The sequence below is a fragment of the Neltuma alba genome, unplaced genomic scaffold (assembly GCF_004799145.2).
Source record: "Neltuma alba isolate B1F8T4 unplaced genomic scaffold, ASM479914v2 tig00010554_pilon, whole genome shotgun sequence".
Lineage (NCBI taxonomy): Eukaryota > Viridiplantae > Streptophyta > Magnoliopsida > Fabales > Fabaceae > Neltuma > Neltuma alba.
In genome coordinates this window covers 7,954-22,763 of record NW_021635421.1, presented here as the reverse complement: position 1 = coordinate 22,763, position 14,810 = coordinate 7,954, and the positions used below count along the sequence as shown (strand labels likewise).

General features: G+C 31.3%; 1 protein-coding gene across 2 annotated transcripts; it reads right to left on the bottom strand.

Moving 5' to 3' along the window:
- Positions 1 to 10,568: 10,568 nt before the first annotated feature.
- LOC114756970 (pyrrolidone-carboxylate peptidase 1-like) lies at positions 10,569 to 14,601 on the bottom strand. 2 transcript variants are annotated; one of them, XM_028945953.1, is made up of 5 exons: positions 14,502 to 14,601; positions 12,937 to 13,267; positions 11,847 to 11,951; positions 11,678 to 11,725; positions 10,569 to 11,008 (listed from the first exon to the last, which is right to left on the bottom strand). In XM_028945953.1, exons 2-5 carry the CDS (start codon positions 13,192 to 13,194, stop codon positions 10,769 to 10,771), a joined length of 651 nt encoding a protein of 216 aa, XP_028801786.1. In that variant the 5' UTR covers positions 13,195 to 13,267; positions 14,502 to 14,601; the 3' UTR covers positions 10,569 to 10,768. The 2 variants fall into 2 exon arrangements, with proteins under 2 accessions (XP_028801786.1, XP_028801788.1); XM_028945955.1 differs by lacking the exon at positions 14,502 to 14,601 and adding an exon at positions 14,227 to 14,289.
- Between the last annotated feature and the right edge of the window lie 209 nt (positions 14,602 to 14,810).

Below are 14,810 nucleotides of genomic sequence, written 5' to 3'. Positions count from 1 at the left end.
CTTTATTCACATCTTTTTATTTATTTATTTGTAGATGAAAGCAATCACGCTGTGAAGGATTCATGACAACCTTTAATAAATCCCAACATGCTAACATGATTTCTAGATTTTGCACAAACAACTTGTTGGTCGTGTAATGAGTACAATTTACAAATTATACATGAACATTTTATGCACCTACAGACACAAAAACCCAGATGTTCACTTTATATATATATATATATATATATATATATATATATATGCAAACACAAAACCTCTGAACCTTAATATAAAGTTACTAAATTACTCAATTATAATATATGTTATATGATCTCTCTATATAATACTTATGTGTATCATTAGATTATATTTTTTTTGGGTCAAAGTGTATCATTAGATTATATACTCTTTCGGTCCTTAATATAAGACCCATTTAACTAATTTGATTAGATTAAGAAAGTTAGGTAAATTAGTTAATTATAATAAATGTGATAGGTTTTTCCTAAAATATCATAATCATCTTTCTTAACACCCCATCTTCTTTTTCTATTTGATTATGGTTGAGGGAGTATTTATATGGGTAATTTAGAGAAAACTAATAAATATGAGAAATTGGTATTATATTGAGGACTAAAACCAACTTAACAATTGAGTCATATATTGAGGACCGGAGGAGTATTAGTTTATAAGTGGAGCAAATTAATTTTAAAAAAAATGATAAAAATAAATACTTTAGAGTAATTTAGTAACTTTTTTAATATCCCAAAGTCAGTCAATTATGTTATATTAAGACTTTACATAATATAATATATGTGTATTCATACATTCATATATTGGCATGATGATTTGGCTTCTCATATGAAGATCTTATTCTAGTAATTAAAGTAAGTGCCTTGTAAGTACTCTACTCTCTAAGTTATAATAATACTTTCTCACCTTAATATAGAAGTTAATTGAAGGATGGATTGAATTTGATCTTAAATATAACTTCTCAATCTACTATTTCTCATATTTGTTAATATTTTTAAGTAATTTATCTAACTTATAAATTAATATACTCCCTCTGATCCTCAACAGATGAGATACAGGAGCAAGTATAATTTAAAATCATATCATATTTATTATAATTAACTAATTTATCTTACTTTCTTAGCCTATCAAAATTAATAGAGGAGCTTTTATACTAAAGACATGAAGTAATGCTAAATTTGAATGAGTTGAACATTATCAAATACCAGATCATTCTATTAAAAAATATACTGCGTGATTCACTATTATTTTCATGGGCTGGCTTCTAGTATATGTTTATTTATTATTACTTTTTAGTTTACATGGTGACAAACAGATTATTATAGACAGGATTAATTAATATATAGTGGGGGTATCATTTATGTATAATTTAGTGAGAGAAAGCGTCTGAGCCGTCTTTTTGTTCTTCTTGTGAACTTTAAAATCGTCTCGTGAACTCCATGCATGCACGCACAAGCAAAGCAAATAGCTATTATATATATATTATATAATATATATATATATATAATTAAGCTTTACTTTCTTCTGCATTATTTGTTTGACAGTGTGTCTCACTTACCAACTGAGGCATATAATATTTCATGCTTCATAGGTGATCATCTGCCGCTTGTGCATGGCTTTTTTTAAATATGTACATTTAGGTACGATTCTTATTCATATTCTAATTATTATAACAAGCCCACGGTTCCCTATTATTTGATAAACATAATATACAAGCGATTTAATTTGAGGATATATACATATATATATAGAGAGAGAGAAATCACACATATCCTTGGGGTGTTTTGGTCGGAAAATTTTCTAAAAAGAAATAAAAAAAATTATACTAGTTTACGATTTTGTCTTTTTATCAAAACTAGAACTGGTCCCCACCTATATGAAGGGGGGAATTAAATTTTATGTTGACAGAAATCTAGATCAAGAAACATATAAAAAAAGAACATATATATATATATATATTTACATATATTAAGCAGCCTTAAAAAAAATAGCTAAAGTTCTGGCAAAAAAAAAAAGGGTAGCTAAAGGATCACCTCCATCAAATCATATATGCGTTTGTGTGTATGCATGGGCAAATTATTATTCTATAAAATTTGTCAAAGTTGTTCAGATACTTTTATTTAAAGAATACACAAATATTCCTTGAAAAAAAATTTAAAATGAAAGTGAGAGAAATACACTTTTAGTATTTCACTTGACGTAAGGCTTTGTTTTGATTATATTCCTTATTTTTATAAAATGTCTCTTTACTCTCTAGTGCTTTGACTCCATTAACAAAATATTGATGACATTAAGATTTTAAATATTTAAAAAATATTATCAAAATATTGGTTGACACATGTAGCTTACTTAGCTTGTTTGTTGAGAGTAGACATTATATTTAACTAAGTTTGGATTTTGCATTAAAGTATAAGCACTATATGTTTCTTGTTTATTATTATTTGGTGAGTAATGCCAAGACAGATAGTTATGAGATGGAAAAGGTCTACAGTTCACTTTAGTTATTTATTACAATTTGTTGCACTGTCATTTTTCTTTATTTAAGTCTACAACTCACAATTTTATACTATCATCTAATTTTTAATATAAGATTTATTTTGTAGTTTAATTTAAACTACAAATTAGATAGTATGTTAAGAACTAAGGGTAGTACTTAATAGGCGCTTTAATTTTGGCCAAGAAAAAAGATGACCCGAATTTTTACATTACATTCAAGGATAATATGTTATGTTATTGACTAATATTTATTTATTTTTATTTTTATTTTTATTTATGCGGATAACCTTCTCAAATTTTGAGTTACCTAGGCTAGTAACCTTTCTTGAATTTTAATTCTTACGTAAATAACTCCTGATGCCATATTTATCATTTTTATAAAATAACTGACAAAAGAAGAGCAATAAATCTAAGGAAATTATCTGCATATATATATATATATATATATATATACCCCAGTTAAGGGCAATCATATATAATTTATTCAAGTAAAGAACTCCCATCCATCTTATATCTTTTTTATTTTAAAAATTGATGGTGTTATCGATTTAGAAATTAAAATAAGTTAAGATCCATCTATAGTTTCAAATAACTGTGTTAGTTGTTCTCTTCCTGACGAAAATATTGGAAAAAAGAAGAAAGTTAAATGCTTATTTAACTTGGAGGTAATTCTGGCTATAATCACGTGTTTAAGTTCACGGATCGCCTTAGAGTTTTGACAATTAATGTACAGAATCAAACCTGAAAAACAAGTTCACACTTCACAATGACTTGTGCAAATGTAATCTATAAGATTTTCAGCCAGATGATGTGGACTTTTTTATTAGCCGTCGTATGGGGAAAAAAAAAGACTGATTATGGTGGTCCCATGCATATATTATAAGAAAAAAATTACTTATGACTCATAAGAAATTCAGTTTGTTGGAATTATCCCTTTTTGAATTTCACAAACTTCTTTTTCTTTCTCCCCCAGCTTGACCAAGGTTTCGCTTTAGTTCACCATACTTTTTTTTTCCCTCAAGCACTAAAAGAAACTTGTTTTAATATTTTATAGACTTAAGTTTTAAAAAAGTTGATTTTTTAAAAAACTAGAGGACTAGGCACTGATATAATATGAGGGTTACAAGTGGAATTGAACTTATTATGGGGAAAACCAACCAATGATGCCATTATGTTACGAGTTCAAAGGCATAAGAAATGTGAAGTTGAAACTATTTATAAATTATGATTTGTTTGGGCTGCTTGCTATTCATATAGATAGACATAAAGGGCTTTTCATTGGTGTGGTGGTCCGCAGGTGATGTGGTAGTTTGTGGATGGAAGCAACATGCATGTGAATTCCCAGTTAGAAAGAGACCCATTTTGCTATCTGTATGTACCTTCTTTTATTTCTTCCCTTTTTTTTATTGTCCTTATATATGTTCATGAGACAGACAAAGACAGAACTGTATTTCCCATCTCCATCATTTTTGTTCCATCCTCTGGCTCGTCCTTCATTTCATATCCCATACACACACGCATATAGATGTTAATATTATTGAGTAGTTCTTAAAATTCAACTTCATTTTAGTTCTGTTCATAAAATTTGAAGCAAGTTGTTTTGGGCCGTTCAAACCTTGTTCATGAACTAAAACCATTGCAGAACAAAAAATTGTTAACTAGACCAAAATGAAATTAAATTTTAAGGACCAAAATCACTGGTTTCAAATTTAATGGCCAATCAATCAAAATCAAAATAAGATTAAATCTCAGGACTAAAAGATGCCTTATATAAAAATAAAAGCCCACATTTCAGCTATATACTTGTGGATACTCACGGATTTGCTTTAAGCCCCCAAGGTAGTTGCTTTTTCATTTTCATCTCCCTTGAAAAACAAAAAAAAACATTTCCTTGCAACCCCCTTATCCCATACATACTCTTTGGCCTGTAATTTGGACACGACCCTTATCTCGGCACACACACAGATAACAATATATATGGCACAATCACACACGGGACACAAATTTTGGGTATGATGATTAGTGTTCTGCCATGTGAGGTTTTGGTTTTTACTGATGTGGATGTTCATCAGAAAAGACCCAACTTATGCAGAAGAAGAAGGATGAGGATGTGATTAGTTCATGTTGAAAGAAGCTGCATAATCATCAGTTGGTGCTTTAATAAAACTAAGAATGAGATCTCAACATAGTGACTGTTTGTTGATTATCACTTTTAATTTATTCCTTCCAAATGACATCTCAAGACTTCACATCCATCAATCTTTTCAGAGAATAATTCTAAATGCATAAAAAGTTTCTTCATCATATCATAAGATTTTCTGCAGTAGTCTATTGTTTTGATGTGTGTATTGTTAAAGAAGGGGATCATAGTTTATGTTATCAGGACTTATATATAAATCAAGTGGAACAAGATCCCAAAGCTTTTGAGATAAAGCAGGTAGGCATGTTTTTGGGGTACCAGGTCCAGTTGGCAGATTCTGATTTTGAGTAATACCTCTACCTGTCTGTACTAAATGTAAATCTTTTTATAGTGTAAAGTATAATTATACTACAAAATAGATTTTATATTTAGAAACAGAAAAATAATAAGTACTGTTTATTTTCTTGTTTTCAGTTTTAATTAAGGATTCATGTTTTGCAATGTTGTAATTTTTCAGCTTTGTCTCTATTAGTTAGTTCATGAGTGTTTGTTTTCCTACATAGCTGGATGATTTTGTAATGGTCCCAACAAGTATTGGGAAGTTAAAATAAGATGGTACAAATCAAAAAGGAATTTTATCTGTTTTCAATTCCTTTCTTTCTTTTTTTTTCCCCCCCTCTTTGAAACTCTAAGGTCATGTTTAGCACGTAGTATTGATTTTGATATAATAAGATACTTAAATACCTTGAAAGCATATATGAAGAAGCATCCAGCACTTGGAATTTTTTTGACTCTTATATGCTCTGAAACTTTTATTTCATAACATTTTTACCTTAAATTGTTATCTACTGTTAAATTGACCGTTAAATATACTGGTCAAATCACAAAATTCAATGGTCAGACTTAATGATAGATAACAGTCAATATATTTCTTGTACAAAAATAAATTTTCAGGACATATAAAAGTCAAAAAACACTTTCAGATGTTGGGGTGTTTTTTCACAAGTACTTTCAAGATATTTAAGCAATTATATCCCTTTTCTATGGATGGGAATAGTTAATGGGATTGAGAATGGGAAGGCGGCTTTTATTTTATGTTTGCTAAGATGTAATATGTGGAGGGAGTACATACATTTATTTATTTTATAAGATTGATAAGATTAAAAGAGTATAATACCCTTGGCAATTTAGAACTTGGGACACCAACCTTATGCACGCCTGGGAATGCGAGACCACATGATCATGTATTTTTTTCCTGAAAAAATAAATACATTAAAATTTGTAACGAGATTGTCCGCTAGAATGTATTCCAATACTTTCCATCAATAACGTTATGTAAATTTATTAGTATTTATTCTTCCGTCATTAATATAAAACCCATTTAACTAATTTGATTAGATTAAGGAAGTTAGGTAAGTTAGTTAATTATAAGAAATGTGACATTTTTTCCTAAAATACCATAATCATCTTTCTTAATACCTCCTCTCTCTCCTCTACTTAATTATTGTTGAGGGAGTATTCACATGAGTAGTTTAGAAAAATTGATAAATATAAAAAGTAGGTCTTATATTTAGGACCAAAATCAACTCAACAATAGGTCCTATATTAAGGACCGGAGGAGTATTATCCTAAAACATCCTCCATTAATAATATTGTGACTAAAGTATATATTTGGTCTTTTAATTTTATATAAAGTTTCAGTTTAATCCTTACTTAAAAAAAATATAGTTTTAGTCTTTTAATCCTAAAATCATTAATATTAAATTAATGATTTTTGTAACAATCATGTTTGTTTTAAAAATTAAACTTAATATGTTAATATTTAATGTTTTATTAACTTTACAGAGCTTAATATCATATTTTTTGTTAACGGCTTTAGAATTAGAGAACTAAAAGTTTGCTTTTAAAGTTAAAGAATCAAAATAAAATATTCTGTAATTTAAGAATAAAACAAAATATACTTATAACCTATATTATTATTATATTTTATTTTGAAAAATTGATAAGAAGCACTTGACTAAAAGTTCAAGATTTGTCCTCCAGAATATCTCGTAACGCGCAGCACCCATTTTCAAAATTTATTTAAAAACTTCCTTAATGGAGAATTAAAAGACCGTCTTATGGCAAATTTATAGGGGTAATTTGTATTTGTATTGTCACCAATATACAGAACAAGTTATCAAATAAACATGTTTTTTTGTCTTTTATAGTCCAATTATAAACAAGGACATTTTTGTCAAGTCATCCCAGGAATTAAAAGTCGTTACCATGGGGGAAAGTGGGATTGTATAATCCCATCTATATAGCATTGTTTAATCCCCAGTAATCCTTAACATCTCACACCAAACATTACAATTTGCCCAAATCCTTAGTCCAATCCCAATTCCTCTCCCTCAGTCCCCTTTCCAAGCATGACTCAGGAGTATATTTTTCAAAGTACAAAGGGCAAATGATAGATATTACTAACTAGGTTTTTTTTCCATACAAAAAGAAAAATTGAGAATTGAACTCCGACTACTTACTTTTAAAAAAAAAAAAAAAATCCGACTACTACTTTTGATTCAAAATTTAAAAGTCAGAATAAGTATTTTCTATTAAATAAGATCTTAATTCATTTTATTTTTTAAATTTATATTTTTTTTCTTAACTATCTCTATTGAGTATACATAATACAAACAGGTACTTTAAAAGTTAACATATTTTTTTTTTAAATAACTAAATTATTTTTTTCGTCTCTATAAATTAGTTATTTAACTCTTACATCCATATAAGCATTTTTTTGGCTTTTGTTTGATTTCCTTCTTTCTATCAGACAAAACATACCACATCATGAGCTTTACACTGTAGTTCTACATATAAATGATGTGTAACACAATTATTGGTGAGTTTTGTAAAGTGACAGGCTATCACAATAAAATATGTATATGTGTGTGTGTGTGTGTGTGTGTGAATTTATATATAAATTGTAGCTCATATAAAACTACTTGGCATCAGAGAGTCAAAGAAGGGAAGGAAAGATGCAGCAGAAGACACATGTAGATAAGTGATGATGAGCAGAACTGATGGTGACTTGTGAAATACGAATACATTGTCTTTATTGACAGACTCTATCCAATATGATCCTACATGAATATGCTAAGATACCACACATATGGTTGAATCCCATGTGGCTTGTGGATTGGGCAATAAGTTTTAGATAGAAATGGACAAATTAATCTACTCATATATTTAAATTGAGTAAGAGAGGCAGATATAGAAGTAAATTAGGAACAGATAGAACTGTTAGAGAAGTTATGATAATTATGCAGACTTTTTTAACTCAAACAGAATTACTAGAGATGAAAGATTGTAATGTCCAAGCTCTGTTTTTTTTTGGGGGCAAAATTTCGTTTTTGGAATGAGATGTAAAAGAAAAATGATGCATAGCATTTCTTTTTCTTGTGTTGTTTTCCATTTTCAATGTAGAATAAAAGTTACCAACAAAGCAGCCTCATCTCTGTAAAGAGAAAAACACAAATTCAAATCTTAAAAAGTGTACTTGTTGGAAAAGGCAAAAACCTTGCGCTCTAAGCCTTTAATCTTAATTTAAAAATATGAGGTAAATATATGAAAAGAGTTTATCTTGAGTTACATATACCATATTTATAAGTGATTTCGATCGTGACCTCAATAAAGTCCAAAATAGTCTATGAAAACTCTTCCCATTTTGTATTCCATTTTCAATGTAGAATAACAGCCTTTTTTTTAATAATTAAGTTAAAATAGTCTATGAAAATTGGTTCCATTTTGTATTCAGAATAACAGTTTTCTTCTTCTAATTAACATAGTCCATAAAAATTGGTCCCATTTTGTATTCCATTTCACTGTAGAATAACAGTTTTCTTATAATTAAAATAGTCCATGAAAATTGGTCCCATTTTGTATTATATGTTACTTTAGACAAAAATGTCAATATTTTTACAGTTCTGCACAACGCTTAGGTTTGTCAGCTTTTGATGAGAAGGCAAGACAAGCATCAACAATTCAACATGATTGTTTTGTTTAATGTAACAATTCAATGAACAAATAGGAAGTAATTAATTTTTTATTTATGAATATTTAATCAATGCTAATTACAATTATGGACAGCACAAATTATTTATCTCGCTAGTCTCATATTGTCTTTATTTAACTGATTGCCTAACCTTGTTTTATTCCCCCTAAACATCAATTAGCAGAAGGTTCCATGCATAAAGAGGGGAAAATTATTGCTAGTAACATAATTCTAACATAATAAATCAAGTAGTATATTAGTTTTTAGATATAATGTACTTGAAATTAAATTAAATGACAGACATTTTTTTTGCCAATTCACACCTGGATAAATGGATTTCTGCATATAGAAAAAATAAAATATTATTTGATTGTATTTATCTTTTATATTGTTTTTCTTTTAATCCAACCACCTAGTATTTGATTACTATTTAGACCCGACTAATTCGGATCAACTTCTCCAAAGAATTATTTAATGCAGCTGCAAACTTAAGACCTGAAAGTTAAATTGAAGAAAATTTAACTAACAGTCTCCCACCCATTTTTTAAGATAAGGACGGAGAAAGTTAAAAGTAAAACAAAAATTACAGAGATGTAGGATTTTTATTCTATCCAGTTTAACAAATCCCATTACAGTCTCTTACTTGTTTCTCGTGGGTTTTAATTAGGTTTTTTTTTTTTAAAAAAAATACTTTTTAAAAAATTTTGTTCCAAGTTTGTGGAAATTATTCTCTTTTCCAATGCGAGGTTGGCCCATTACACGAACGGAAGTTTGACCGGCCCAATTGATCCAGTCAGCTTGAGGCCTCTTGGGATAAATAGAATGGTAAGACCCAATGTATGTTATTTTATGATTTTTTTTTTGACCAGATGTTATTTTACCATTTATATATTTTATGAATCATTATTCTTGAACAGCAGACTATTAATAGATTATTTCTATTTTGCATATAAATATTTTAAAGTTAAAATATATTAACACATGCTAAGATTATCTAACAAATCCGGACCATCCGGATTGATTTTGGATAACATAAATTCTCTATATATCATCACTTTGTGGATTGGAAATGCAGTAATTTTAAGCGTTAAAAGGCATAGAGAAAACTAATAGAGAGAATCCCATTAAAAGAAGTTTGAAATTATTAAATCTTAAATCAGATTTGATTCACATACTTTGACAAGTTTTAACAACACTTGACTTAGGAATTTCTCATCTGAAATTTAATAATTAAAAAAAAATTGTGTGATTTTCCCAAACTAACAAGTGAAAGGAAAAAAACTTAGTCCGTACTAAACACCATCCAATCATACTTAGAGAGGCGAAAATCTATCCACACGAGAAAGACGAAAATGAATTAGACATGACTGAGGGGATCAAATATACCCATATGCCTTAACCATCCATTTCTTCAACGTTCCCTGGTCACTTGATGCTCTTGCCACTTCTTTTACATTATAATAATTTGCCCTCTCAGACAAAATGCATCGCAAACCATTCACAAGCTGTGATTTCTACATTAGATATCTTTCATTCATGGAACAGACGGATAAGTACGAACATGCAAATTTAACAAAAGTTGTACATATTTTTCTAGCATTTAAAAGGGTGAAAAAGAAAAGAGAAGTACATAGCCCAAAAAGAGAAACACCATTTATATTTATAGTTTATTAATAGCATGATGACTCTCCTTATATTTTTTTTTATATTGACTGATTTATCTTGCAGTGTCTAACAAAGCCATCTTACCACAAAAACAATAAATAAGAAAGTTTTGAACCACCATGTCTCAAACTGTTAACAACCATACCATGCGTGAAACTCCGTATATATAACGTGGACAGATATTTGAGCAATTACCAGAAATTTACGCAGTGCAAGAGATGATTCAAGTCTTGGAACATCAATGATTTGCTTTGAATGGTAAGCACAACAATGCATCTCACTCGAAAAAACACAGCAGCGATTCCCTGGTTCATTTGTATATTATTTTACAATTTCATTGATATTGATATTGCTGATACAGATGGATGGACAAGCACAAGACGACATGATAATCCTTATAAATATCAATCAAATTAATAAAATTATAACGCAGAAGCGATGGCATCCAAAAGAGAGGCAGTGAATCGCATCTGGGTTTCTTCATCGATTCTTGAAAAGAGGGGGACATGGACAAATAGAGACTTGTTACCGTGTTGTTCTGCAAATCGGAGGGAGTTGTAGTAAACATAGTTGCAGACGAAGCGTCCCGCATCATCTGATATAATCACATCAAAAGCCTCCTTCTTCAAGAATTTGAAGATTGCCTCAACAGGCATAGAGGTCTTCAATAACATAGGAAAAGAGAAATGTCAGGGAAAGCCAGAGGTACAAGTGATAGCTCAGCAAGTAAACTACATAGATTTTATTGCTAATTACTACCATATCAAATGAGCGGGAAGCACACGTTTCATGTTTATGCGTTCAAGCAAGCATAACATTACCAGACATTTTGCTTACACAAATTTTACCACACAATAGCGTCCCACGCTGTAGGATGTTGACGAGAATCATGGAGACAAGACATTCATCGCTTGTTTATATTGGTTAGTTTTGTTTTGCCATCAACGGGGAATATTTACACTCACCCCAGATCTAAAAAGCAACATTATGAAAACAAGCTTATACGGGTGTCCTGGGTATTTGACTCTCCTAACAGAAGTTTAGTGCTTGGTGTTCTTTTTCCCTGTTTATTTGCATGTACTTCTTTATTACAAACATTTTTTTTTTTGGGGGGGGGGAGCTGAGGAAGGATATTCCTCATATAGAGTGAAATATCTCCAAGTTAAAAACAAAACTACAAGCTTTTCCCAGTCATCATAAGAACCAGCATCAACTTTTAATCCTCATCATTGAGAATAAACAATACAAGTTTTAAGGTAATAATCCCAAAACACCATTAAATGCAGTTGTCCAATGACATGCTATTTGAAAAGATATGGATCAAAAGATACCTCTCTTGTTCGGGAAATTCCTCCATCTTCAGGCACAATTGGGACTTGCTGAAATATAAAAGTTAGGTAAAGTAATTGATGTAGAAAAATTTAAGGTATTCCAATTTCCAACAAAATACCATGGAGAATTTGTAGCCTATATAATAAAAGAACAAAAACCATAATTCACCTGAGGTTGCCAGCCTAACTCATCTGGGCAGCGGAAAGTGGCTTCATTTACTGCCTGCCGCTCAATGGCAAACTTCAGAGCCCCACTATTCACCCCCAAGTGAAGCTAAAGCAAAAATGCAGGAAAAGTCCCTTAATTAAACCAATCCAGGACACAACACAGTCATATCAATGCATAGCACACCAATATTTCTATTCAAACATCTACTGCAAATTAGCATACAACAGAGGAAGGAAAAACAATATATCATCAACATATCAATATAAAAATAAAATAAATAACATGCCACACTAGCCAAAAGCTATGAATAATGCAGCTCATTCCTCAAATTTCATGCAGTGCACGGGAAAACATGTATAGTTAACTTATTAGAAGACACTTTCAGTGGAATCACAAGATTACCTTGCTACGGATGGCAAAGAGAAGATAATAGACAATTATTTTAGATCAACACTTCAGAAGAATACACATATTTATTACAAAGAAGGGAAAATATACCAGTAGGTTATGGGTAAGTTATCCTCCCCGAAAAAGAAGCCAAAAGATTCAGAAAGGGTGTCAAGAACTGTATCGCTAGAGCAATTAGCAATATTGCAATGCCCCACAGCAAATGCAGAGCATTCATGTGTTGATGGTAACAAAGTGCAACCTGGTGGGCGGTGACTTCCAGTCAAAAAAATTTTTTGAAAAAAAAAAAACCACCATTAAAACTGGACCAATATAAAATTAAATGTGTACTGTGAAGTTTTATCGACTTTGTCAAGACTGCCTGACACTTTACTATATAGCAATCATTCTGAAAACCAGGATGCTCCCATCATATCATAATTAAGACTAGAAAGTTAAACCTAACTGCAAAATATTAAATGGAATTAATGACTGATTAAGGAAAAACATTGTTCATTATTTCCATTTTTGTCCCAGTCAGCAAGTCCCTGACCCTTTTCCATGTACTTCATAAAGGCTACTTTCAGAAAAACTATGTTTCTTGCAATGCATATCTGAATTATGACATACAAATCAGGCGACATAACCAAAAATTCAATCAGTTCTACTCAATACTATAACTAAGTAAACGAAGAAAACTAACCCACACAATATGTGCATTGCTTGCAGCATCTTTTGAAATACCAGATTCCAATGTCTGGTTAAGCTGTGGAAGTTCACCTTCCCCAGCCGCCTCAAGCACAGTGCAGCTCCCAAGCGTAACTCCTGCAGGAAGACCTCTCTTTTCTACATAATCCTTCAATTTATTAACAATGGTCTCTGTTGGATTATCAGCAACACCTTGAAACTTTTTAAATCCGGTTACATGAATAGTGATGGCCTTTGGCCCTTCAGATCCCATTTCGTCGTTCTGAATGCGGATGCAGTTCCCAATTTTCGATGAACTTAGCAATTAACCGGTGTTTATGCCAACACTGCAAAAAAAAACAATTAGTGGCAAATTGCACTCCCTATAAATGCCATAAGCATCTAGGTTTGCCTAAGAGTCTCCAGTTAAAGGTTATCCAGACATTAACTTCAGGCTTAAGAATTTATTGCCCAAGGTCGCCACTGTCTAGACTGGAGCTCAGCCAATCACAGTTGACATAGTTTCATTGCTCTATCGAGCCATCAAACCACCAAGGAAAACCGATCTCCATGTTCCAAACCTTTTGATTCCACTTTTTTTTTTTCGCACTAACATTCCACTATCATTTTACTCCGCTTCATTTCAAAATAATTGCCGCATTGGGGTCTTTTACACAGACCGAGGAAATCATTAAATAACCAGATTATAGTAAAATGTAATTATACTTTACTAAAATATCCTTGATTCAAATACTTTCCAAAATACGCTATTGGATTAGATTGAGATATTAACAAAGGTTAACGTAGTAAAAACAATCCTGGCAATATTAAATTAAAAAAGAATTAAATGACATTTTTTGAAAAATACCAAAAACCAAAGTAACAATTATTTTGAAATAGATGGAACATATGACATGCCTATGTCAATGATCAGACTTATTGTCATGGTAAATGGTGCCTTCAATTGATTTTATTAAGAACAGGCGAACGGGCTTGCATAATCAGAGCATGGTAATAGGGAAAAATTGAAGCACTTCAGGTAATTTAGGTGTACTTGACTGCAAAACTTAAGAGTCATCGCACGCTTGTAGTTTTCACTTCAGGTGACTTAACATGTGATCGACGTAGACACAGAGTTAAAAGGCTAAATCATCCCGATAACATAAGCGTACTGCAGAATCGGAAACTAAACAGGATCTTCGTCTACACAATGGTTTGAAGTCATACTCTACTTACGTCCACTTCGTGACCCACAGTGATTTATTTACTCGAATTGTGAATTTCTCAGTACAAGAATAAATCATACCGGAAATCGACTCAAAACAGCCTTTCCTTCACAGAAGATAATGTAATTCTCAAGTTTCAATCCTACTCCAGCTAAAACATGCTTATTTTTCGCACCAGTTTCTACACAGTGATACAAAACACGATTGCCAGACATCATTTGAACACATATAATCGCAATCAGAAGGAGGTGAATTCAATGTCAACTGCAGAGAATAGTACATAGCAGTGGCGAACAGTGAACAGAATCAGAGACAAGGTAAATTAGGGGAGAAACGGAGACTGAAAGATACCTACCGATTAACGCTACTGTGAAAGGAGCCGTAGAAGCTCAAACTTTAGAGAATTGAGGTAGACGAAGAAGAGAGAGGAGACCAAAAGCATATCGCATCATCAGTTGCGTCGCTTGGTACTCGAAGCTGTAATCGTCATTTTGTGAAGAAGAGGATAGTAAAATGCCATTGGGTTGTCGTGTTATTACGATTTCTGCCACTGTTGCGTTCTGGTGATGAGTTTTGGCGTGGCTATACGTCATCGGCGGTTTCGTGAAGCGACAGACCACTGGTGACTTGGCGTCCAAACGACAAAGCGTTTCATAAGAGACGT